Source organism: Somniosus microcephalus, chromosome 1, assembly GCF_052327205.1.
Source record: "Somniosus microcephalus isolate GS21.2 chromosome 1, FLI_Smic_1.0, whole genome shotgun sequence".
Lineage (NCBI taxonomy): Eukaryota > Metazoa > Chordata > Chondrichthyes > Squaliformes > Somniosidae > Somniosus > Somniosus microcephalus.
The window spans coordinates 120,187,644-120,213,848 of NC_140987.1; the positions used below are offsets into that span (position 1 = coordinate 120,187,644).

Consider the following 26,205-nt stretch of genomic DNA (forward strand, 5'->3'; position numbering starts at 1 on the left):
GAACATTAGAAGAGCTCCCTGCTCTTCCTCAAATAGTGCCCTGAAATCTTGACCATCCACCTGAACAGTCAGTCTGGACTTCCGTTTAATGTCTCATGAAGCAGACAACAACTCTGACACTGACAACCTTATCCTCAGTGCTGCACTGGAGTGTCAGCATAGATTATATGTTCAAATCCTGGTATGAACTTGCTTCTGACCCAGAGACAAGAGTGCTCCCAACTGAGCCAAGCTGACATGTTTTCCTTGGTTAATCTGAGCAACGCCGAACCTTGCTGCCTCTGCTTTAAGGCAACTTGGGAACAAACAAATCTAGAGAGCGCCTGCAGAGTATTCGGTTAACGCTCTGTCGACAGTATGGCATGACCTTTGATCTGTTTGATTGTGTAACTAGTTTGTTTGGGGCTGTTAACTGATGTTACGCAGCACCATTCATTAGTTGTTTAACTGGTTACTCGCCAGATTAGATGGGGGTTCGGTATGTTTTTCAGCACGTGCTTGAGTCACAAACAAAGCCAGTCGCGTGACAGGTATTTTTCTCTCTCACCAATTCTCTCCTCTTTGGAAGACCTTGAATCCTCAGTGAATTATGACACCTCAGGTGCTAGTCACCCTCCAGCACCTTACTCAGGTAGCACTTAGTCATGTGTGAGCCTTTACAATGAATGCCAGCAGGCTACCTGTCCTGGGTGGGCATTGCAGCTGAACCTGATCCGCTACTCACTCAATATCTGTACATAAGCACTTCCAGTAGAAGGGTCAATGTTTTGTGATGAAGGAATCCTGGGCAATTTTACCATCCCTTACCAAGGGCACTGCAAACTATTATAGGTCTTTACTGCCACCCCGCCTGAGACAGTAAATGGCATTTATATATCACTTCTCATGTAAAAGAATATCTTGGAGCACCTGACAAGGGAAGAGGTGGACACTGAGCAGGAAAGGGAAGAAAATTAGGAGAGGCCTAATGCACAGATGAGGAGCTGGATTTTTTGAAGAAAGGGAGAGCGATAACAAGACAAAGTGGCTTTGGGAGAGAATTTCAAAGTGCAGAGAGGTAATGGCTAAAAGATCAGCTCCTGGTGTAGCCGCAGAGGAAGCAGGGAACAAAAAGCAACCCGGAATCTGAGGAATGCATTGTACTAGGTAAAATGTAAGGCTGGAGAAGATTTCTCAGTTGGGGCGACGTGGGGCTGCGGAAGATGAGAAAACAAGGAAGAGGTGTTTGAAATTGATCTGCTGGGGCACGGAGAGCTTTGCAAAGACTGGGGAAATGGATATACAGAACTTCATATAGGAGAGGACTTGGGTCAGAGAGTTCTGCATTAACTGATGTTTGTGATGGGTGGAGATGGAAGACCATCAATATTCAAGGCCTGGATTAGATTTTCAGTAACAGTCTGGAAGAAGTAGGGACATTCCTTAATGTCCCAGAAGTAGAAGATTGCAGTATTGGTGAGAAACTGGATGTGGGGTTAAAAAATTCAGCTCAGGATCAAACAGAATGCTGGGTATGCACACCTCTGTTACAGGTCACTTTTCCCATGTTATTGAGCTCTCAGATATGTTTTGAATATAAACTCAACTCTGAACAATGGAAAAATTAATTAGGTTGACATTTGAAAGGAATTCTCAGGTACAACTTGTCTTGGTCGGTCAAGCAGGGGTGACCTTAGGATTGTGCAACCCGTGCAATCGCACGGGGTCCCGAGTGGATCCAGTGAAAGGATACTTACGCAGTGGTAATAGCTGATCCCTGACCATTTTGTCAACTATTTTTATATTACCTATTGCAAACATGCCTTTTCACAGTCGATGTGTGCGTGTTTAACACCAGATTAATAGGTAGTATTTAGTATCCTTGTCTAGTAAAATGTATGGCTCCTGCAAGGCAGATGCTGCTCCTGTTGTCGAGCACACTTACTAACCATTTGAATAAAATAATATCCTTTGGGCCAATTTTACAATAATAATGGAGTCTAATCTGAGTAATAGACATTCTGTACAGCAAAAACTGGGTTGAACTTCCATTGCAAGGACACAAATTTGAGTCATTCCAACTTGCCTATTCTTAGAGATCTGGCGACTAGATGGACTTCATGGTAAATTGATGGTTTTACAGTAGTCCAACATCTTTGAAAGGGAGGAAGGAGAAAGAGGCATTGGTTCATCCTGCAAATGATGCCTGCTGTTAGAAACATAGAAGATAGGAGCAGGAGTAGGCCATTCGGCCCTTCGGGCCTGCTCCGCCATTCAATGTGATCATGGCTGATCATTCAAATTCAGTACCCTGTCCCTGCCTTTTCCCCATGTCCCTTGATCCCTTTAGCCTCAAGAAATATATCCAACTCTTTCTTGAATATATTTAATGAACTAGCCTCCACCGTCCTCTGTGGCAGAGAATTCCACAGGTTCACCACTCTCTGGGTGAAGAAATTCCTCCTCATTTCAGTCCTAAATGGATTACCCCTTATCCTTAGACTATGACCCCTGGTTCTGGACTCCCCGGCCATCAGAAACATCCTTCCTGCATCTAGTCTGTCCAGACCTGACAGAATTTTATAGGTTTCGATGAGATCCCCTCTCAATCTTCTAAACTCCAGTGAGTATAAGCCCAATCGACACAATCTCTCCTCATACGTCATTCCTGCCATCTCAGGTATCAGCCTGGTGAATCTTCGCTGCACTCCCTCCATGACAAGAACGTCCTTCCTCAGGTAAGGTGACCAAAACTGCACACAATACTCAAGGTGCAGTCTCACCAAGGCCCTGTACAACTGTAGCAAGACACCCTTGTTCCTGTACTCGAACCCTCTTGTTACGAAGGCTAACATACCATTTGCCTTCTTAACCGCCTGCTGCACCTGCATGCTTACCTTCAGCGACTGTTGCACAAGGACACCCAGGTCTCTTTGCACTTCCCCTTCTCCCAATCTATTGCCATTCAAATAATAATCTGCCTTCCTGTTTTTGCCACCAAAGTGGATAACCCCACATTTATCCACATTATAGTGCATTTGCCATGTTTCTGCCCAATCACCCAACCTGTCCAAATTGTACTGGAGTTTCCCCGACATCCTCCTCGCAGCTTACCCTCCCGCCCAGCTTTGTGTCGTCTGCAAATTTGGAGATATTACATCCAATTCCCTCGTCCAGATCATTAATATATATTGTGAACAGCTGGGGTCCTAGGACCGATCCTTGCGGTACCCCACTAGTCACTGCCTGCCACTCGGAAAACGACTCGTTTATTCCAACTCTTTGCTTTCTGTCCGCCAACCAGTTCTCTATCCAAGTCAATACCTTGCCCCCAATCTCATGTGCCTTAATTTTGCACACTAATCTCTTATGTGGGACCTTATCGAAAGCCTTCTGAAAGTCCAAATACACCACATCCACTGGTTCTCCCTTATCTATTTTACCAGTTACATCCTCAAAAAATTCCAGTAGATTAGTCAAGCATGATTTACCTTTTGTAAATCCATGTTGACTTTGTCCGATCCTGTCACTGCTTTCCAAGTGCTCTGCTATTACATCTTTTATAATAGACTCTAGCATTTTCCCCACTACCAATGTCAGGCATACCGGTCTATAATTCCCCGCTTTTTCTCTACCACCTTTTTTGAATAGTGGGGTAACATTAGCTACCCTCCAATCCATGGGTACCGTTCCAGAGTCTATCGAGTTCTGGAAGATGACCAGTAATGCATCTACTATCTCTAGAGCCACTTCCTTAAGTACCCTGGGATGTAGACCATCAGGCCCTGGGGATTTATCGGCCTTCAGTCCTATCAATTTTCCTAACACCATTTTCCTACAAATACTGATTTCTTTCAGTTCCTCTCTTTCATCAGACCCTATGTTCCCCGGCATCTCTGGGAGGTTATTTGTGTCCTCCTTTGTGAAGACAGAACCAAAGTATGTATTTAGTTGGTCTGCCATTTCCTTGTTTCCCATTATAAATTCCCCTGATTCTGACTGTAAGGGACCTACGCTTGACTTCACCAATCTTTTTCTCTTCACATATCTATATGTTGATCAATAAGAAGGAAGTGTGCTATGTGCGGTGAAATATAAACGTGTTTATAAAGAACAAATTTATGATTTTGCTACACACGGCACTCAGAGGAAATACCCCCTCCATGCAGCAACATTATAACACTTATATGTGACACAGACCATCCGGCTCTCTTGGCCCGAGGAATGCAGGAGGGCGCAGACAGAAAGTGTTATATGGGGAGGGGGAGAGGGACTGAAAGTACCAGTGACTCAGGTTACTTCTTCGACATTTAAGAACGACGACAGTTTGATGAGAAAGTCTTAGATTCTGGTTCTAGAACATATGGAAAAATGTAGAAGATGATTCACAAAAAGAAATAACAAGGTTTAAATATGTTGTAAATATATTAAAATGATGTAATTAATGTCAGGTAACACATGGAAATTCCAACATGCCTCAGGTCACTTCAGAAAGCAGATAATCTCAACAATGCTAAGCACTTTTTCACTTTTATAAGTCAAAAAACTAAACAAGTTTATTCATGAACAGATTTATTGCCATACACAAGTAGTGAGAACAAGATATTGAAATCAGTCCAAAAACAGCAGTCTGGAGCCAGTTCACAAACTTCCTTGCAGCTGCTCCTACTTTGCTGGAAGTGTGGAGGAAATCCCATTTATATGTGTAAACGCAGTTTCCACCACACTTCTAGCGAAGTTATGGTGACAGAGCAGGAGCAGCTCCAAGGAAATTCCTGGCCTAAACCTTTATAAAAAAACTGGTCAGGCCCCAGCTGAAGTATTGTGGTCAATTGTGGGCACCGCACTTTAGGAAGGATGTCAAGACCTTAGAGAGGGTGCAGAGGAGATTTACTAGAATGGTACCAGGGATGAAAGACTTCAGTTCCGTGGAGACTAGAGAAGCTGGGGTTGTTCTCCTTAGAGCAGAGAAGGTTAAGGGGAGATGTGATAGAGGTGTTCAAATTCATGAAGAGTTTGGAAGCAGTGGCAACATGAAGAAAAATAAGTTAATGCAGTGAGTTGTTATGATCTGGAATGCACTGCCTAAAAGGGTGGTGGAAGCAGAGTCAATAAGCACTTCCAAAAGGGAATTGGATAAATACTTGAAGTACAAAAATTTGCAGTGCTATGGGAAGAGAGCAGGGGAATGGACCTAATTGGATAGATCCTTCAAAGTGCCAGCACAGGCTCGATGGACCGAATGGCCTCCTTCTATACTGTATCATTCTATGATTCTATAAGGGTTAAGCTGACAACCCAATTAGATGAGATTATTTTAAATGAATGTATGACCTCCATCTTCAATATTGCCTTTCTAAATGCCTGTTTAAATTAAGAAATATATTAAAGAAAAAAATAAGAAATCGTAGACAAAATATTCACCTAGGGACCCCGTGTACTCCAATAACCATGCTATACCTAACATTCAAGTGCTTGATGGTGAAACTGGGGGAAAAAAAGTGGAAAATGCCTTCTATTCTCCTATCTGATGCCCCTTGAATTCACGCATTGACGTGTCAGCCTAGATTATGTGCTCAAGTCTCTGGAGTGGGGCTTGAACTCACATCCTTCTAACTCAGAGACGAGAGCGCTACCACTGATGTATATGGATGTTAGTGAGGCAACAATGGGATCAGGCTCCGCGTGATGTCCCACAGTTGAGAAAACTGCTAATTCTCACTATCTTGGTTCATACAGGTACCAGTACCCATGAAACCATACCCCAGCAAGAATTAGTGCCTTCAGAAGAGAGGGTGAGAAACTGGAAAAAAATAGAGCCAAAAAAAACGATGACCTTTTTGGCTATGAGGCTCCATACCAACCAACAATTGTGGCGATCTCTCAGGATAAATTTTGTTTCCCTATGGGCACTCTTAGATTTGGTACTTCTGTAGTTCAAATATGCAGGAGCGTGAAGTCAGTGTGCTGGCTCCATGCGTTTAAATTGTTAATACTGGCTCCCTTATTCAACCCAGGTTCATATACCATGAATGCCGGCCTGCTCATATATACTGCCCTCTGTATATAATCCCTTAGCTCTATCAGTTATTAATGCTTTTGTTGTAGAATATTCTCATGTAGCTCAGACTTTAAAAGTTGTCCTGTTCTAAACTGAACTTTTAAACGAACCTATTCAGTCCCACTATACAGGCCAATTCTCTCGCATGCTTTTTGTACTTGTTATCACCTATTCTTATGCTCTTATGTTCATGCAATAGGGGTTTGATATGTCAAGCTGCCATAAAAAAAGGGAAACAGAAACTGCCAAACATTTTCAAATAATACATGTTCCGCTATTACAAAATGTGTTTGTTTTATGTGGTTGGGCTACTTGCGGAATGGTGTTGATAATCAGTGGCCTGCCACACATCCTGTGTTATCATCCAGTCATATAGAATATAGAGCTGAGTGTGGCTTTTCGCATTCCACGGTCCAGATATCTAATCCTAGCAACAACAGATGTATTAAGTCATAAGTATTGAACTAACCAATACAAAATACATTACATATAGAAAATAGATTTAATTAGTTTCCATCGGGCTTTTAAAAGTGTTGACAGGGAACTCCCCTCTTATGGCTTGGTTGCACTGCATTGTGGTGTTAAACCACATAGACCAGAAAGATCCCAGGTTCAATAATTTGTCTAATTAATGCTAGTTGAGGTGCTGCAATTGCCCTCAACATCCATGATTAGCGAGGGAAAGAGTCGGCAAGGGTTTCCATTACTATTGGCCATCCAGTGATCACTGCAGGAAAGTACGTGTGGAAATTAGGTTTGCACAGAATTGGCCTCAGTTGTGACACCCTTCATGATGAATAGCTTGTCAACACTCAAGACAAATTTCCTTGCTCTTTTCAGTGCATTAGCAGTGCCGAAACAGCGTAGGAAGGATGTTTAGTTACGAAATTCAGGTTTAAGTAAGGAATTTCGGGTTTAAGTGACTTGTGCTGCTTGTGAACCAGAAGGAAGATGAGGCAAAAAAATTTTACGGAGTGAGTTGTTAGGATCTGGAATGCACTGCCTAAAAGGGTAGTGGAAGTAGATTCCATGGTAACTTTCAAAAGGGAATTGGATAAATACTTGAAAAGGAAGAATCTGCAGGGCTATGGGGAAAGAGCAGGGGAGTGGGACTAATTGGATAGCTCTTTCAAAGAGCTGGCACAGACGCAATGGGCCAAATGTTCTCCTTCTACGCTGCATGATTCAATAAATCACTTCCCCGAGTGCACTTGGGCACATGTGCGTCCTTGAGACAGTGACGTTGTAGATAAGAGTTTGCTGGATTTACCCTCCAATTGCATTCTGGGTAAGTTAGATCCAAATATATGAGGCAGAATAGCTGTGTCACCTAATCAAGCAAAAGTGAGGAGTTTGTGGACTTTAAAGAGTCTGCAAACTTTGATTACTCATTTCTCCTGTTTGGAAATATTCTTTCAACACAAGTCAGTCCACCTGAAGATGGCTCAGTGGGTAGCAATCTCGCCTTTGGATCAGAAAATTGTGGGTTCAAGTCCCACTTCAGAGACAATAATCTAGGCTGACACAACAGTACAGGACTGAGGGAGTGTTACACTGTCGGAGGTGCCGTCTTTCAAATGAGACGTTAAACTGAGGCCTCATCTGCTCTCTCAGGTGGATGTAAAAGATCCCATGGCACTCTTTCAAAGAAGAGCAGCATGAGTTATCCACGGTGTCCTGGCCAATATTTATCCTTCAATCAACATCACAAAACCAGATTATCTGATCAATATCACACTGCTATTTTTGCTGTGCACAAATTGGCTGCCGTGTTTCCTACATTACAACAGTGACTACACTTCAAGAAGTACTTCATTGGCTGTAATGCACTTTGGGATGTCCTGAAGTTGTTAAAGGCAATATATTCATATGTTTTTCTCAAGCCTCCGACCCCCAGTCAGAGCAACTCAAGATCATGGCCCAGAAATTCGGGTCTCCATGGGTGAGTACGCATGGGGTACTCACCCATAAGCCCAATGGAAGTGCTGGTTTCGTGCATACACTGCGCATGCGTGGGAAACCGGCACTTCCGTTCCCCTGAAAGAAGGGGTTCAGAAGTCGAACGCGTGCGCAGGAGGCAGCGCGTGCGCATCAAACTTACGGTTTTTTTTGCAGGTTTTCCCGGGAAGGTACGTCTCCAGGAGTTAGACATGTAAAAAGCAGTCGCAAGGCCTGCTTTTTACAAGGTAAGTGGTGAATTAATTATAATTAAAACATTTTTTCCACAGGTTTATTACTTTTAAAAAAGGTAAGTTTATTTTTAGCCCCGTTAGAAAATGTAATTAATTTTTTCAAAAATGTTAATTATTGTTTAAAAGTTATTTCATGTAATTTATAGTTTATTTTAAAAATGTAATTTTTTTTTATTTGAAGATTTAGTGATGTTTTGGGGCTTATAGTATTTATAGGTTTGACAGGTCAAACTTATGAATGAAGCATTCCCTGCTACCATTGGCTCTCCATGGCCCACGTGATCCCAGGGGACGCGTCGAACTAACTGCGCCCCTGGGATACGCAAGCACTGCGCGCCGGCAGTTGGAGGAGGCCCAGGATCGCAATTCCATGAGGGCTCACAGCTCAACAGCTGGTGCGGTAGGTAAGTGCAGGTCGGGGGCTTGCACCCGCGGGAAGCCCCCGACCCGAATTTCTGGGCCCATGTATGGCTTTGCCCCAGGGCATTATTATGAAGGAGGAGGAAGAGTAGCACAGATTCAGGGATGGACTGGCCAAATGGGAAATCAGGAGATTTCCCAAGTATGCCCATAAATGATTCCATAATGCTGTATTATCGTCGGCCCACTTTTTCCATGAAAATCCCAAAGAATCCCATGGCCTTTCAGGGGAGCCAGTCCACACCTGCACAGGTTGGAGGGAAGGACATCAGAGAGCATGCCAGAAGATTGAAGCCCACTAGATATAACCCCCAAAAGAATTTACAGGCAGCATAGATCCTATACGGACCTCTCTGAAGAGCTCTGAATCAGAAGTGTTCACTTCTCAAAAGCTACAATGGAGCATCTCTACGACCTGCTGCACAAAGATCTAAAGCCATGTTCATCTGCCCGCTCTGCTCGCTCAGTGGCTATGAAGGTGACCACTGCCCTCTAATTTTATAACTCAAGCTCCTTTCCGGCACCCTCGGGAATCTGTGTAAGATAAGCCAGGTAGCAGTAAGGGCATACGTCAGATCACTGACACTCTCTACAACAGAGCAGACCACGTCATTACCTTTGACTTCACAGCCACGCAGCAGAAATAAAGGGCCACAAAGTTCTATGGGGTTGCTGGTTTCCCCAAGTTACAGGGTGTCATCAATAGCATCCACGTCACATTGAAGGTGCCCAGAGCACCCGCTCACCTTGAAGGGGTTGAGATACTTAAGGTTGAGGAACTGTCGTGCCTGTGGTGGTCATTGCATGGCAATTTGTCCTGCAGTTAAATAGAGTGACTGAGGGTAAGGCTAGCGGTTGAGGAGTGTGTGACAAGTGGCATAGGAGAGGTGAACTAAGAGATATGAGAGTATGAGGGCATTAAAGCGGAGTAAGGGTTTTTAGGGCTGTGCATGTAAGTAATTGTTGAGGGGAACTGGGTAGCCATAATGCAAGATGATGAGTTGGAGCACCCCTTGACCAAAAAACACTGTGAAGGGTTAGTTGAGCTAGTGTTGCTTTAAGAGGATGAAGAGTGTACTGGGTGCCCAGGGTGAGCAAGGAAGAAAGTATGTTACCTGGCCTGCCCTGCTCAGAATGTGGAATTTCTTGCAGCACTGCTCTGCAGTCTTGGGAGTGAGGGAGCTAGCAGTCAGTGTCAGTGGCGGCTCCCTTCAGGTTGCGTGAGTGATAATTCTGGGTGACTTGTGCCACCCACACGTAGGAACTGTTCGTCCCTCCTTCAAAGCCTTCCAGGAGGAGCTGGAGGTCTAACGAGTGAAGTTGTGTTTTCTTCTCTGGTTGATTGCCACACCGTGCTGCCCTCTAGGCAGAGCTGGCACATGAAGATTCATAATTCTGTTCAATACACTGACGACCAGAGCACATATACCAGTAACGCTGTTTACAGAGGTCACGGTCCATCATCAAAGACCCTACCCACCCCAGCCACAGTCTGTTCGCCCTCCTGCCATCTGGGAGACGCTACAGATGCATTCGCACCCGTACGACCAGATTTAGGAACAGCTTCTTTCCCAGGGCTGTCATCCTACTGAACTCCACAAATAAACTCTAAAGCCTGCACATCTGCCAATGCACTTTATTATGGTTATGTTTATGTTAATGCATTACAAGCCAAATGTATGTTGAATGTTTAAATGTCTTAATCTAAATGTACTCTCGGGAGCCGCAAGCCTACATTTCGTTGTACTGCACTTGTGCACTAACAATGACAATAAAGTTGATTATGATTATGATCCTCACTACCACTATATTTTAATACACTCATGGGATGTGAGCGTCGCTGGCAAGGCCAGCATTTATTGCCCATCCCTAAATGCCCTTGAGAAGGTGGTGGTGAGCTGCCTTGTTGAACAGCTGCAGTCCATGTGGTGAAGGTACTCCCACAGTGCTGTTAGGGAGGGAGTTGCAGGGTTTTGATACGACGATGAAGGAACATGCGGGCTGAGATAATGGCAGAGGCGGGTGATGTTACTCAGATGGAAGTCTTTGTGGTGAAGTGGATATGAGGCTGGGCACTCAGCTCGCGGCTAAATAGGATGCCAAGGATGCAAACAGTTTGGTTCAGTCGGAGACAGTGGCCAGGGAGGGAATGGAGGGGTCAAAGGCTATTGAGAGGTCAAGGAGTGAAAATGCAACACGGACCACAGAGGATGTCATTTGTGCCTTTGGACTGTTTCTATACTACGGCAGAGGCAGAAGCCTGATTGGAGTGAAGTAAAATTGGTCAGCAGTTTAATAGGAATTAGGACAAGGGAAGAGGAGGTGGTGGCATGGACAAGGTAAACTTGGCAAAGACGCGAGGACAGGAATGATGGGTAGAAACTGGAAAGACGGGATTAAAGGCTAGAGTCTGAGGGGAGGTTTGTCTTGGTGAGCAAATTGAATGGAGCAAGCAGCAGAGGCAGCTGGTTTCAAACAGCAGTTCAACAACAACTTGCATTTATATAGCACCTTTAATGTAGAAAAACCTCTGAAGGTGCTTTGCAAGAATGTAATTAGACATAAATTGACATGTGTAAAATCATGATTGTGTATGCACTAGCTGTTGGACTTCCCCTGATGGCAAAGGGAGGACTGTACAGCCCAGCAATTAAGAAACATCAATGTTGTCTATATGGATGGGGTTAGCCAGAAAACAAAATTCAGCCAGTGCAGCCTATGGCAGTGTTTATATTTGTGCCCACAGCACTGCAACTTTCATAACTATCAGGGAAATCCACCACAGGAGACATCAGCATTACTTCATTTACTGAAGTAAAGGCCGCTGTTGGCAGCAGCCCCATAAGGTAAAGGGACATTAATGGAACTGCTGGTTTTGGCAATTTGCTCTTCCACGAATTTCAGGGTCATAGAATCATAGAATGACACAGCACAGAAGGCCATTCGGCCCATCATGCCTGTGCCAGTTCTTTGGTAGAGCTAGCCAATTAATCCCACTCCCCTGTTCTTTCCCATAGTCCTGTAAATTTTTTTACTTCAAGTATTTATCCAATTCTCTTTTGAAAGTTATTGAATCTGTTTCCACCATCTTTTCAGGCAGTGCATTCCAGATCACAACTTGCTGTGTAAAAAAAATGTTGCCGCTGGTTCTTTTGCCAATCACTTTAAAGCTGTGTCCTTTGGTTACTGACCCTTCTGCCACTGGAAACAGTTTCTCCTTATTTACTCTATCAAAACTATTTATGATTTTGAACACCTCTATCAAATCCCTTAACCTTCTCTGCTCTAAGGAGAACAACCCCAGCTTCTCCAGTCTCTGCACATAACCAAAGTCCCTCATTTCTGTTACCATTCTAGTAAATCTCTTTGGCACCCTCCAAGGCCTGGGCATCCTTTCTAAAGTGTGGTTCCCAGAATTTAACAATAGTCCAGCGGAGGCCTAACCAGTGTTTTATAAAGGTTTAGCATAATGTCCTTGCTTTTTCACTCTATGCTTCTACTCACATTGGAAACCCACTTTACATGAGATGCAAGGATGGAAAACCTGGGCGACATATTACAAAACAACTATATTGATTTGGAGAACAAAAATTTGCAAGACCAATGACAACTAGTTCATGCATAACATAGAAGATAGGAGCAGGAGTATGCCATTCGGCCCCTCGAGCCTGCTCTGCCATTTAATGAGATCATGGCTGATCATCCAAATTCAGTACCCCGTCCCTGCTTTCTCCCTTGATCCCTTTAGCCTTAAGAAATATATCTAACTCCTTCTTGAATATATTTAATGAGGTTCACCACTCTCTGGGTGAAGAAATTCCTCCTCATCCTGTGACCCCTGGTTCTGGATTCTCCCGCCATCGGGAACATCCTTCCTGCATCTAGTCGGTCTAGTCCTGTTAGAATTTTAAGTTTCAATGAGATCCCCCCTCATTCTTCTAAACTCTAGCAAATATAAGCCTAATCGACCCAATCTTTCTTCATACGTCATTCCTGCCATCCCAGGTATCAGCCTGGTGAATCTTCGTTGCACTCCCTCCATGGCAAGAACATCCTTCCTCAGATAAGGCGACCAAAGGTGTGGTCTCACCAAGGCCTTGTACAACTGCAGCAAGACATCCTTGCTCCTGTACTCTAATCCTCTCACTGTGAAGGCCAACATACCATTTGCCTTAACTGCCTGCTGCACCTGCATGTTTACCTTCAGCAACTGGTGCACAAGGACACCCAGGTCTCGTTGCATTTCCCCTTTTCCCAATATATTGCCATTCAGATAATAATCTGCCTTCCTGTTTTTGCCACCAAAGTGGATAACCTCGCATTTATCCACATTATACTGCATCTGCCCAATCACCCAACCTGTACAAATCATACTGGAGTTTCTCTGCATCCTCCTCACAGCACACACGCCCACCCAGCTTTGTGTCGTCTGCAAACTTGGGAGATTAATGGCCCAGAAATTCGGTTCTTCACGGGTGAGTACTCACGGGGTACTCACCCGTAGGCCGAATGGAAGTGCCGGTTTCCTGCATGCACTGCGCATGCGCGGGAAACCGGCACTTCCGATCCTCTGAACGAAGAGGTTCAGAGGTCAAACGCGTGTACAGGGGAGGCTGCGTGTGCGCTTTGAACTTAGGTTTTTTTTTTTAAAACAGGTTTTCCCGGGAGGGTAAGCCTGCAGGATTTACATTTAAAAAGCAGGCGTAAGGCCTGCTTTTTGCAAGGTAAGTGTACAATTAATTAAAATTAAAACATTTTTTCCACAGGTTTATTCTTTTTAAATACTTTAAAGCAAGGTAAGTTTATTTTTAGCCCCGTTAGAATATAAAATTATTTTTTTCAAAAATTTGTTTAAAAGAGTTATTTAATGTAATTTATAGTTTATTTAAAAAGTGTGATTTAAAAATTTTTTTTTGAAGGTTTACTGCTATTTTGGGGCCCGTAGTATTTATAAGGTTTGACAGGTCTTTCTGTCAGACTTATGAATGGGCTTTTCCCTCCTCCGGTTGGCTGCCCATGGCTCACGTGATCCCAGGGGATGCATCGCACTAACTACGCCCCTGGGACACGGAAGCACAGCGCGCCGGCAGCTGGGCCAGGCCCCGGAGTGGAATTCCACGGGGCCCTACAGCTTAACTGCCGGCGCGCAAGGTAAGTGCAGGTCGGGGGCTTACGCCCGCGGGAAGCCCCCGACCCGAATTTCTGGGCCATTACATCTAGTTCCCTCATCTAGATCATTAATATATATTGTGAAAAGCTGGGGTCCTAGCACCGATCCCTAGGGTACCCCACTAGTCACCGCCTGCCACTCGGAAAAAGATCCGTTTATTCCAACTCTTTGCTTCCTGTTTGCCAACCAGTTCTCTATCCAAGTCAGTACCTTACCCCCAACCCCATGTGCCTTAACTTTACATGCTAATCTCTTATGCAGGACCTTATCGAAAGCCTTCTGATGTGTTACTGCTGCAATATGTGGGAGCTGGTGGACACCATTGATGTTCACGGTGATCACGTTTGCAGTAAGTGCTGGCTGCTCGATGAACTCCGGCTCCGTGTTGATGAGCTGGAGTCCGAGCTTCAAACACTGCGACACATCAGGGAGGGGGGAGAGTTACCTGGACTCTGTGTTCCAGGAAGTAGTCACACCAATTAGGTTAACTAATTCAGATGTAGTCCGTGGTCAGGGACAGGAGGGTGTGACTATGAGTGAGGCAGGTACGGGGATCCAGGAGGTAGTGTTGGAGGAGTCGCAGCGCTTGCTCTTGTCCAACAGGTTCGAGGCTCTTACTCCCTGAGGACGGGAGCAGGGACTGCAGGGAGGATGAGCAACCTGGCCACAGCACCGTGGAACGAGGGGCCATTCAAGTGGGGGGAGTAAAAAGAAATGTTGTAGTGGTAGGGGATAGTATCATTAGGGGGATAGATAGGGTTCTTTGCAGCCGAGAGCGAGAGTCCCGAAGGTTGTGTTGCCTGCCCAGTGCCAGGGTTAAGGACATCGCCTCTGGGCTAGAGAGAAACTTGGAGTGGGAGGGGGAAGATCCAGTTGTCGTGGTCTATCTTGGTACCAACGACCTAGATAGGACGAGGAAAGAGGTTCTGCTGAGGGAGTATGAGCAGCTAGGGGCCAAATTGAAAAGCAGAACCACAAGGGTAATAATCTCTGGATTACTACCTGAGCCACGAGCAAATTTGGCTAGGGCAAATAAAATCAGTGTTAAATGCGTGGCTCAAAGACTGGTGTGGGAGAAATGGGTTATGCTTCTTGGGACACTGGCACCAGTACTGGGACAGGAGAGAGCTGTTCCGTTGGGACGGACTTCACTTGGCCAGTGCTGGGACTAGAATCCTGGCGACTCGAATAACTAGGGCTGTAGAGGGCTTTAAATTCATTAGTAGGGTTTCAAGAGAGCGAAAAATAAAAATGTCAGCGAAGAAGACAATAGAGCAAGGTAGCAGTGGGGGAATTAAAAACCAGAGCGTGTCAGGGACAGAATATATAAAGGTAAAGTAGTAAAGGGGGTAAAAGCAGGAATAAATTGTCACAAAACATATTTAAAAGTTCTTTATCTGAATGCACGCAGCACTTGTAACAAAATAGGACGAGTTGACGGTACAAATTACTACACATGGGTATGATCTGGTGGCCATTACAGAAACATGGCTGCAAGGTGACCATAACTGCGAACTAAACATCCAGGGGCATTTGACTATTAGGAAGGACAGACAGGAAGGAAAGGGAGGTGGGGTGGCTATGTTAATAAAGGATGGAATCACTGCAATAGTGAGAAATGATATTGGGTCAAAGGATCAGGATAGTGAAACTTTTTGGGTGGAGATAAGGAATAATAAAAGGGAAAAAGTCATTAGTGGGCATAGTCTATAGGCCTCCTAACAGTTGCAACTCTATTGGTCAGAGTATAAATCAGGAAATAGTTGGGGCTTGTAATAAGGGAACAGCTTTAATCATGGGAGATTTTAACTTTCATATTGACTAGACAAATCAAATTGGGCAGGGCAGCCTTGAGGAGGAGTTATTAGAGTGCATTAGGGACGGGTTCCTTGATCAGTGTTACTGAACCAACCAGGGGGCAGGCAATCTGGTCCTGTGTAATGAGACAGGATTAATAAAAAATGTCCTAGTAAAGGATCCCCTTGGAATGAGTGACCATAACATGGTTGAATTCCAAATTCAGTTGGAGGGTGAGAGAGTTGGATCTCAAACCAGCGTACTGAGCTTAAATAAAGGAGACTATGAAGGTATGAGAGCAGAGTTGACTAAAGTGGACTGAGAAAATAGATTAAAGTGTAAGACGGTACATGAGCAGCAGTGTACATTCAAGGAGATATTTCACAACTTTCAAGATAAATATATTCCATTGAGGAAAAAGGGGCGTAAGACAGCCATCCGTGGCTAAGTAAAGTAATAAAGGATAGTATCCGACTGAAAGACAAGGGTATATAAAGTAGCCAAATCTAGTGGGAGGATAGAAGGTTGGGAAGCATTTAAAAGCCAAAGAATAAAAGATTAGTTAAGAAAGGGAAGATAGATTATGAAAGTAAACTAGCAAAAAATATAAAAAATGATATAAAAAGAAAAAGGGTGGCTAAAGTGAATGTTGGTCCCTTAGAGGACAAGACCAGGAAATTAGTGGTGGGGAACATGGAGATGGCAGAAACGCTGAACAAATATTTTGTATCAGTCTTTACAGTAGAGGACACTAAAAATATCACAACACTGGACAAACAGGGGACTATGGGGGGGGGGGGGGGGGGAGAAAAGGAGCTAAACACGAATAAAATCACTAAGGAGATGGTACTCGGTAAGATAATGGGACTTAAGGCAGATAAATCCCCTGGACCTGATGGCTTACATCCTAGGGTCTTGAGAGAAGTAGTGGTAGGGATTGCGGATGCATTGGTGGTAATTTTCCAAAACTCCCTGGATTCAGGAAAGGTCCCAGCAGATTGGAAAACTGCTAATCACAGAAACCAATGTAACACCCTTATTTAAAAAGGGTGGTAGACAAAAGGCTGGAAACTACAGACCAGTTAGCCTAACATCTGTTGGTAAAATGTTGGGAGTCCATTATTAAGGAAGCAGTAACAGGACATTTGGATAAGCATAATTTAAATCAGACAGATTCAGCATGGTTTTACGAAGGGGAAGTCACGTTTGACAAATTTGCTCGAATTCTTTGAGGATGTAACAGGGTGGATAAAGGGGAACCAGTGGATGTGGTGTATTTGGACTTCCAAAAGGCATTTGACAAGGTGCCACACAAAAGATTACTGCACAAGATAAAAAAAAACACAGGATTGGGGGTAATTTACTGGCATGGGTGGAAGATTGTTTTCTGTTAGATAGCCAGAGGTGGGATAAATGGTTCACTCTCTGGTTGGCAATCAGTAACTAGTGGTGTTCCACAGGGGCAGTGCTGGGACCCCAACTCTTTACAATCTATATTAAACGATTTGGAGGAGGGGACCAAGTGCAACATATCCAAGTTTGCCGACGATACAAAGATGGGAGGGAAAGCAGTGAGTGAGGACATTTAAAAAAACTGCAAAAGGACATAGAGTGGGCAGAAATTTGGCAGATGGAATATAATGTTGGAAAGTGTGAGGTTATGCACTTTGGCAGAAAAAAATCAAAGAGCAAGTTATCAAAATGGAGAGAAACTGCAAAGTGCTACAGTACAAAGGGATCTGGGGGTCCTGGTGCATGAAACACAGGTTAGTATGCAGGTACAGCAGGTGATCAGGAAGGCCAATGGCATCTTGGCTTTTATTGCAAGGGGGATGGAGTATAAAAGCAGGGAAGTCTTGCTTCAGTTATACAGGGTACTGGTGAGGCCACACCTGGAATATTGCATACAGTTTTGGTTTCCATATTTAAGAAAAGATATACTTGCTCTCAAGGCAGTTCAGAGAAGGTTCACGGTTGATTCTGAAGTGGAGGGGGTTGACTTATGAGGAAAGGTTGAGTAGGTTGGGCCTCTACTCACTGGAATTCAGAAGAATGAGAGGCGATCTTATCGAAACATGTAAGATTGTGAGGGGGCTTGATCGGGTGGATGCGGGGAGGATGTTTCCACTGATGGGTGAGACTAGGACTAGAGGGCATAATTTCAGAATAAGGGGCTGCCATTTCAAAATTGAGATGAGGAGAAACTTCTTCACTCAGGGTAGTAAAGTTATGGAATTTGCTACCTCAGCTGTGGAAGCTGCGACATTAAATAAATTTAAAACAGAGATAAACAGCTTCCTAGCTGATAAGGGAATTGGGGTTACGGGGAGCGGGCAGGGAAGTGGACGCGAGTCTAGGCTCGGATCAGCCATGATCCTATTGAATGGCGGAGCAGGCCCGAGGGGCCGTATGGCCTACTCCTGCTTATGTTGAAAGTCCAAATACATAACATCCACTGGTACTCCCTTATCTATACTACCAGTTACATCCTCAAAAAATTCCAGTAGTCAAGCATGATTTACCTTTTGTAAATCCATGTTGACTTTGTCCGATCCTGTCACTGTTTTCCAAGTGCTCTGCTATTACATCTTTTATAATGGACTCTAGCATTTTCCCCACTACCACCTTTTTTTTTTTTTTTTAAATAAAAATAAATAGTGGGGTTACATTAGCTACCCTCCAATCCATGGGAACTGTTCCAGAGTCTATAGAATTTTGGAAGATGACCAGCAATGCATCTACTATTTCTAGGGCCACTTCCTTAAGTGCCCTAGGATGTAGATTATCAGGCCCTGGGGATTTATCGGCCTTCAATCCCGTCAATTTCCCCTAACACAATTTCCCTACAAATACTGATTTCATTCAGTTCCTCCCTCAAGAATTGCTGTTGCCCAACCTAGCAGTAGCACACTGCTTTGAGTGGATTGTTATATTTATTACTCCAAGAACAGCGCATCATTGATTCGCAATAGTTACTCAAAAGATGCAGGTTTAGGAGCAAGAATTTATTTGAGATAATTACAAAAATGCACATAAAAACAACATGTTTATATTGTGCATCGCACAGCAATTACACAGTTAAAACCAGTCAAGCAGGACACAGCAAGTGGAACCATTTCTTAAAATTGTAGAAGAAACAAATTTGGCATCAAGTACTTCATAAAATCACTTAAGTCTATTGGAACATGTATTACCGTAAAACACTAGTGATAGCTAACAATGACATTTATGATGATTTTGTTATAAACAAAATCATGTACCTATGTAGATTAAACTACTTGGCCATTTCAACACGTCTTACTTGAATTGTGATTTTGCTAGTTTGACAACAGAACCACTAGCAAGACCAGCTTCTGATAAAAAAGGAAAACTTGGAAGTCCTGTTAGGAAAGAACACCTCCACATCCAGAGACAGTCTGCTTATTGAAACCTGCAGGCCACAGTAGAGGTCTTTGTACACAGTTCAAGTTATAGTTTGAATAAGGCAGTTTAATATTTATACTAGAGGGTAGCTGGCTGCAGTGGCGATCCCACAGTTGTTATGTCTATCTTTGGCCATCAGTGCGTATCCTTGGTCACCCCACTGGTCACTCCAGCTTAAAAATAAAAAATTAATACATAAAAAGTGTTCACACAGGAGACAAGTTAAACTTTAAGCTTATCGAATAAGTACCTGTTTTTAACAATCCAGTATTTCTTTCCATCTACATCTTCCTCTTTATAGCCATAACCTACTACTAGTACACCATGGTCCAGGTCTGTGGAGCTACATTCAGTTTCAAAGTAAATACCTTTAAATGAAACAAACATCTAGTTAGATTTAAACTAGTACATATTCACATAAAGCAATTCAATCATCACAGGAAGACAACATATACAGTTCAACAACCAGAAACACCAACTCTGTTTCTCACTCCACAGATACTATTTGACCTGCTGAGTATTTCCAGCATTTTCTGTTTTCATACAGTTCTAGTGGTTGGATATTAATTTCTACTAATTTACATTCAAAGCAATTTCCTTCTATTCCTTCTTCAACCACTTCCTAACCCTTTTACTTAAGGGAAAATACTGACAAGACCTTAAAGTGCCTCATGTTTGTGAATGGACAAACTGCTGACTAGGTTTCTAGAGTCCAAACTGGAGGTTTAGTACATTGTGACACTAGGGTAGAGTACAAGAGGGTAGAACACAGGTTTCTTCACAAAATAATTTGCTCAACACATCAGATCATGGTCTTTTGACTTTACCAGCACTAGCAGGCAAGGTCAATTTTAATTTAGCAACTGAAGCCATGGAATTTGGATTTATTTTTGTGGAATGTGATTTGGTCAACACAACTGAAAAGATCAGATCTCAGGAGATTGAAATTCTCCAATACAACAGGTATTTGAGGAATTAATGTAAAAAGTCCTAAAATTAAACTTTGCCACTGTCCATTTTGCCTAAAGCCTTCTGACAAAGGGTTCGACCCGAAACATTGACTGTTTCTCTCTCCTCGATGCTGATTGACCTGCTGAGTGGTTCCAACATTTTCTGTTATTTCAGATTTCTAGCATCTGCAGTATTTTGCTATTGCCTAAAGCCTTGTTGTTTTAAAGTTAATCCAGTTGCTCCAATGCCCCAGTAAGAAACTGTAGGTGTAGCAGTTGGGGGCACTGATGATACTGGCTTCACCAACGCCTGGACTGACAAGGAAAGTGCTAGGGTTCCTGCTCCCAGATACTATCCCTGTATGAATCGGACTGCCCAGTATAGTGTTTGGCTGCAATACACTTAACCAATCAGCCCCATAGAATGGCCAAACACTGACCAATTAGGTGATTACCAAAAGGTTGTGGCAATTGAGCTGTATCTTAGCAATGGAGGGAAGAGAAAAAATTGGGGGGGGGGGGGGGGGGGAAAGAAAGAAAGAGAAAGAGTTTTGCATTCCACTGCCACACTGGATTTGACTTGAAACTAATTGAAGATTCAATTTTCTAGCCACTTATACAGAGCATCAGTTTTGACATTGGATGTAACCAAGGTAGATATCTTTTCCACATCAATAAAACCCACCATGTTTTAGGAGTCTAAGCCAAGCTACCAAGAAAAAAATGCATTAGTAGAACTTCTCTTTGCCAGAGTATGCACACTCCCTCCCCATAGGCAGGCACCCCAAAATCTAGAGTGCACAAGGTACAGATAGGCAGAGCCAAGGTTGCACAGGGGTATTGCTGGAGTCTCACCAGCTCAAACCACATACTGTAGTACAAAATACTGGTAAGCTTGCCCCACTGTGTCCATCAAATAACAACTCTTCCCATTAGGGCACTGACTTGCAGTGCTATCAGGAGCCAGGTCAAAGAATCCTAAACACCCCCTCCAATAGCAGAAGTGCTAGACATACAAAAACCACGAGCAATTATCATCCAGACCACAACAGAGTCACATACTATATCCCATGGGATGGCGATTCCACCAGTAAGAGGTGCAAAACCGGTGGAATCACCATCCCATGGGGTATAGTATGTGACCCTGTTGTGGTCTGGATGATAATTGCTCAAAACCCTGGATGTATAATTCAGGTAATGTCTTCCAGCAGTCACATCACCTACAAGTGACAATTATTCAATAGATTCTTACCAGATTGGTAGAATTGGAATGAACTATGGCCAGCATCAATAGCTACAGAAACTGGTCCAACAGCAGCAACAGCTTTCATCAATGCTCTTTCTTTACCACTGGTAATATCCATAAATCCAGTATCATTTGCAGCATTGTACATGGGATTATAGCTACAAGGACCATCATCCTGAAATAGAAAGTTAGGCAGATCAGATAAATTCAGTGCTTCCAAATGATGCTGGCTTACAAGGAGAAAAAACCCCAGCACTCACAACCCAGTAGAACATAGCCAGTAAAAGTTCCACACTGCCCAAAGGAAGGATTTGGTTACTTGGTCATCATGCTGTTGCATACTTCCTAGTTTGAACTGCTACAGAAGCTGTAGGTCTGGCCCCAGTCACTTTCAGCTAGGAGACAGTTGAGGCATACAACTGGCCTCAACAACCTCAGTTATAGACTGGGGATAGGGACAGGAGGGGAGGGGGAGGAAACAGTCAAGCAATCACATTACTGTCTGGAAAGGCATGGCTAAGAACTGGCTCGGTAGTCAAGTAGCTACCAAGGAACAGGACAAGGACTAAAATTTGAAGGAAAAGATTTTAGAATCCAAGCTACTGTGGTGAACATATCCATTTGGGATACTTAACTAAAAATAAACAACTCTGACAAGAATGTTCACCCAGGCAGGCATTAGTGAACCAATGAAGTGAGTCAAGATCAAACTATTCCCAAGTCATACTGGTATAGAAAGAGAACAGGTATTATACCTGCTGATTTACAGCACTTTCCCAGTAGACAGATGTATAACTGGTCTTCACACAGATATAAAATAAATCAAAGTTATAGGGGCTCCACAATAGCTTTCTGGTTAAATGTAGAACATGAACTGGAAAGTGTGGGCAATTGGGATACAAGCAGTCCAGAAGGAGTAGGTTTGCTGAGCTGTATTCTGTAGAGTATACTCCTACGGAATCATAGGTGAAAGAAAATAAAGTAATATTCTGGACTGCTATGCAGTCACACTGTTAGAGCCAACAAGAAAAAAAAGTTGTATTGGTTCTCAAATCGTGAGCTGCCAGCACTGGTAGAAATGTAGAGGGGGGGGGGGGGAAATAATCAGGGTTATAGATTTTGGCAATCACTCATTTGCATACCACAAAGAAATCTACTGCTTATAGGTTTTAAAAGTGCATCAAAACAAGTGTCCTTTGCTAAGTGTTGTGCACAAGACTTTTAGCAAGAAGCAACACCAAATCTATCCATTAATAGAACGAAAGACTTGCATTTATATAGCACCCTTCATGATCTCAGGACGTCCCAAAGCACTTTGCAGCCAGCAAAGTACTTTTGAAGTGTAGTCACTGTTGTAATGCAGGCAACGCAGCAGCCAATTTGCAATCAGCAATGTGATAATGACCAGCTAATCTGTTTTTGTTATGTTGATTGAGGGATAAATATTGGCCAGGACACCAGGGATAACTCCCCTATTCTTCAAAATTGTGCAGTGGGATCTTTTATGTCCACCGGAAAGAGCAGACGGGGCCTTGGTTTAACGGCTCATCTGAAAGACAGCACCTCCGACAGTGCAGCACTCCCTCAGCACTGCACTGGTGTGTCAGCCTAGATTTATGTGCTCAAGTCCCTGGAGTGGGACTTGGACCCACAACCTTCTGACTCAGGAGAGAGTGCCACCAAACTATAGGTGCATTAGAAAAACCATTTAAACCAGAAGGGTTTCCTAGGATGGTCACTAAACTAATGCTCACCGACACTCAATAGTCAAACCCACTAAAATGAAATGATGAGAATACAAAATTTAGTGCCAAGAGAATAAAATCACCATGCACAAATCCTTTTTCTATCTTTTCCAATAATAGCAGTCCCTGTTAAATTAAAATGTTTAATTAAAATAGTCAAATGTTTGGATTTATTCATTTAAGTATAGTTGCTTCAGTCATTTTCACCTCATCAGGTGCAAGGGCTCAAGCATTTTTTGGGAATAATGTGGCGAGTGCTTTTGTTTAAAGTGTGAAAAACACCTCATTGGGTGCTGATACTCAAACTTTGTAATGCTTATAACATATCTATGCATCTAGCAATACAGTACAAGAACAATGTTTTCAAAATACTTTTTAAAAAATTACATTCTTTTTAAAGATTTGTTGTGCTGCACTGTTCGGTGTATCTTGTAATAAACAAATGACAAATACAGTTATCCATTGTTTGTTTCTTGTTAAAACAGTTAAATAGAACAGATAAATGAATAAAGCTACTTGGCAAAATTGTTCATTTAACAGGGGGGAAGAATGGGGGGGGGGGGGACAGACAGGGAGGATGAAGGAAGATGTAAATACACCAAATAGCACATAGAAACAAAATCTGGAAACAAGCTGGTGAATTGCTAGCTTTAAATTACCGTTCCAAGATAAGGATATGATTCCTCAGAGTCAATCCCACCATTATCTTGCACATACTGGAATGCCTGGTCCATCAGTCCACCATTACATCCTTCATTTCCCTCAGGTTTAGAGCAATCTACAAGATTCTGTTCACTGAGAGAGACAAGCTTGCCAGTCTTTCTAAAGTGTTGACCTTCAAGGGCACCAGTGGTACTAAAAGCCCAACATGAGCCACATTGTCCCTGTAAAAATAAGTGACGCATCGTTATATTGCTTTCAGTTTGTAGGAATAATTGTATTTGGGTGGATTATTCAAACATATACCTGGTCTTTAACTGGAGTGACATATCCATGTTCACGCCAATCTACCTTCTTGGGCATCTCTAGAAAGTTGGGCTCCAGGAAGAGAGAACCTTGAGCCTTCTTCACAGTTTGTTTCAGCTTGTATCCATTCATAAGCTGTCTAAATTCTTCATTTGTCTGCAAGTGCAAAGTGTGTCATTTATCAAATTTAATTTCATATTGTTCTCCACTCGGTAGTATTAAATGGGAAAGCATCATTTGTACTGTTAATGTTTTGTTCCTAAAGTGCACTTATTTAACAGATTTTAAGAGCACATTTCACTTAAAAAGGTAACTGGATCCAAGTCTTACAAATCACACAACACAGTAGCATATCCAGTTCAAAGCTTGTTACAGAGTGGTTGCATTATTCTAAATGTTTTGAGATTAGCTTTATTATACAGCAACTATCTGGTTTCTTCCTACAGCCACGAGTAGGAATCAGGTCACTATGAACAATTCTATCAACAGTACATCTAACTGCCCACCATGTCTCCAAAGTGGTTCATTCCCAGTCTGAATGAATGTTTTCCAAAAGAGTGTTCCAAGTTGTGAAGTTCAATTTTTCGAAGGTTCTTTTCCCACACCATTCGCCTCCAACCTTCCTCTTTCTGAAAGACAGTCGTCAAAAATCTGTGCATTTCATCTACGGAGGGACACTTGTCCAACAAGTATAAAATTAGACAAGAATTTATCATAGCCACATTACCTGCTCATAGCCCTTGTGATGCCAACTCTTCCACTGTTGCCAGGGTGCATCCAATTCAGGATCTAATCTTGGGGCTGCAAAGACTCCAACCAGGCACAAAGAAAGTACACAGTAGATCATCATCATCCTAGAGAACCAGTGAGGAACAACGTTTATATCAATCTAAATCTAGGGCGGACGTGATCAGTTCACAGCTTTGCATTCTCTCCATCACCCAAAAAAACTCACTGATTTACTCATTTAATTTATCATATTAAAAAGCTTTAAAAACGCAGCACGTTACGGAGATGTCCGATACCAAGATTTACGAACTACATGCACTCCTTAAAAAAAAAGAAACGCACACAATTTAAGATTGCTTAATGGACCGATAAACATCCAAAGAGATTTATAGATCCAGGAAGTAATAGAAACCTGACATTTTATTCAAGGAATCTGTGAAATTTTCACTACGACCAGGAAAACCCATTTTCGGCCTGAGTTTGCCTCATTCCCGGATCACAGGACTGAACATTGCCATGAGTCAGGAGCACGGCAAATGGAAGCTTTAGCTGGAAACGGAAGGGTCAACATTTCGCAAGGATTTCTGGAAGCCCGACCGAAACTCAATGCATCAGTCACTTTGCCACACCAAGCTGTTTCCATACCACTGAACCGGAGCTTCGGGGGGGGGGGGGGGGAAAGGAGAGCAGGCCTAATTACAAGGGGCATTCCTAAGTAACAGTCTTATTTAGCAACAGTTTATCACAACACACTGATCCCAGAATTTCAGCGCTGCGAATGCCACTGATTTGAAAGCATCGGGTAAATAACTAAATCGCACCATTTTAGCTGAAAAAAATAGCAAATCAAGACAGCCTCACCTTCTTCACGTACTGTTTCAAGAAAACAGTGAACCTAACTGCAGTTTAAGGCTGGGACGCAAGCGGCCGCTACTCACACCTCTGCTCTCTATCTCCGGCTACCGCTGCTCCCGGGCTGGAGTCTATCACACGCGCGCGCCACCTACTTTTATGGATCGCGTCATCACCGCCCCGATACATTTTCAGCACTGATTGGCTGGCCCACCCCACCCAGTCACAAGATGCGGTGCTCAGCGTACGCTGTCGATTCACATGATAATGTTGTCCCGCCTTTCGTTATCGGGGAGTGCCGTCAACATTGTTCCCGAGTGGGGAAACAGTGAGAATGATACGTGCTGATTAAGCATAAAACGTAAATTACTTTAATAAGTAACTCAAATAGTTTTAAGCTATGCACTTTTTTTTTTTGTTTGTCCAGCTTTCTTGCCATCTGAAGGTCGGGGCAGGGTTTCAAAGTTACCTGCAACATTCTGGTACGTCAGACCAGAGATGGTTCTTAAAGTGTGAGCAAGACAGTAAGTATTGGTGGGATGCTGAAGCCTGAGGGTGTTCACAGCCAAGCCTTGCTGTCCTTGCATTAACACGTATAAGCTTTTCAGCTATCAGATGCAGAAATCCTGGTTTATTTTTCCTCTCCTTGAGTTTTTTAAAAATTCGTTTATGGGA

General features: G+C 43.1%; 1 protein-coding gene across 2 annotated transcripts; it reads right to left on the reverse strand.

Annotated features, from left to right (window-relative positions):
* Positions 1–4,497: 4,497 nt before the first annotated feature.
* ctsla (cathepsin La) lies at positions 4,498–25,674 on the reverse strand. 2 transcript variants are annotated; one of them, XM_085985042.1, is made up of 8 exons: positions 25,540–25,674; positions 24,677–24,803; positions 24,456–24,578; positions 23,950–24,105; positions 23,643–23,867; positions 21,245–21,413; positions 19,293–19,410; positions 4,498–6,467 (listed from the first exon to the last, which is right to left on the reverse strand). In XM_085985042.1, the coding sequence occupies exons 2-8, from the start codon at positions 24,800–24,802 to the stop codon at positions 6,401–6,403; spliced, it is 984 nt and encodes a 327-aa protein (XP_085841168.1). In that variant the 5' UTR covers position 24,803; positions 25,540–25,674; the 3' UTR covers positions 4,498–6,400. The 2 variants fall into 2 exon arrangements, with proteins under 2 accessions (XP_085841168.1, XP_085841162.1); XM_085985036.1 differs by lacking the exon at positions 4,498–6,467 and adding an exon at positions 18,610–19,215 and having other exon boundaries at positions 25,540–25,673.
* Positions 25,675–26,205: the final 531 nt, after the last annotated feature.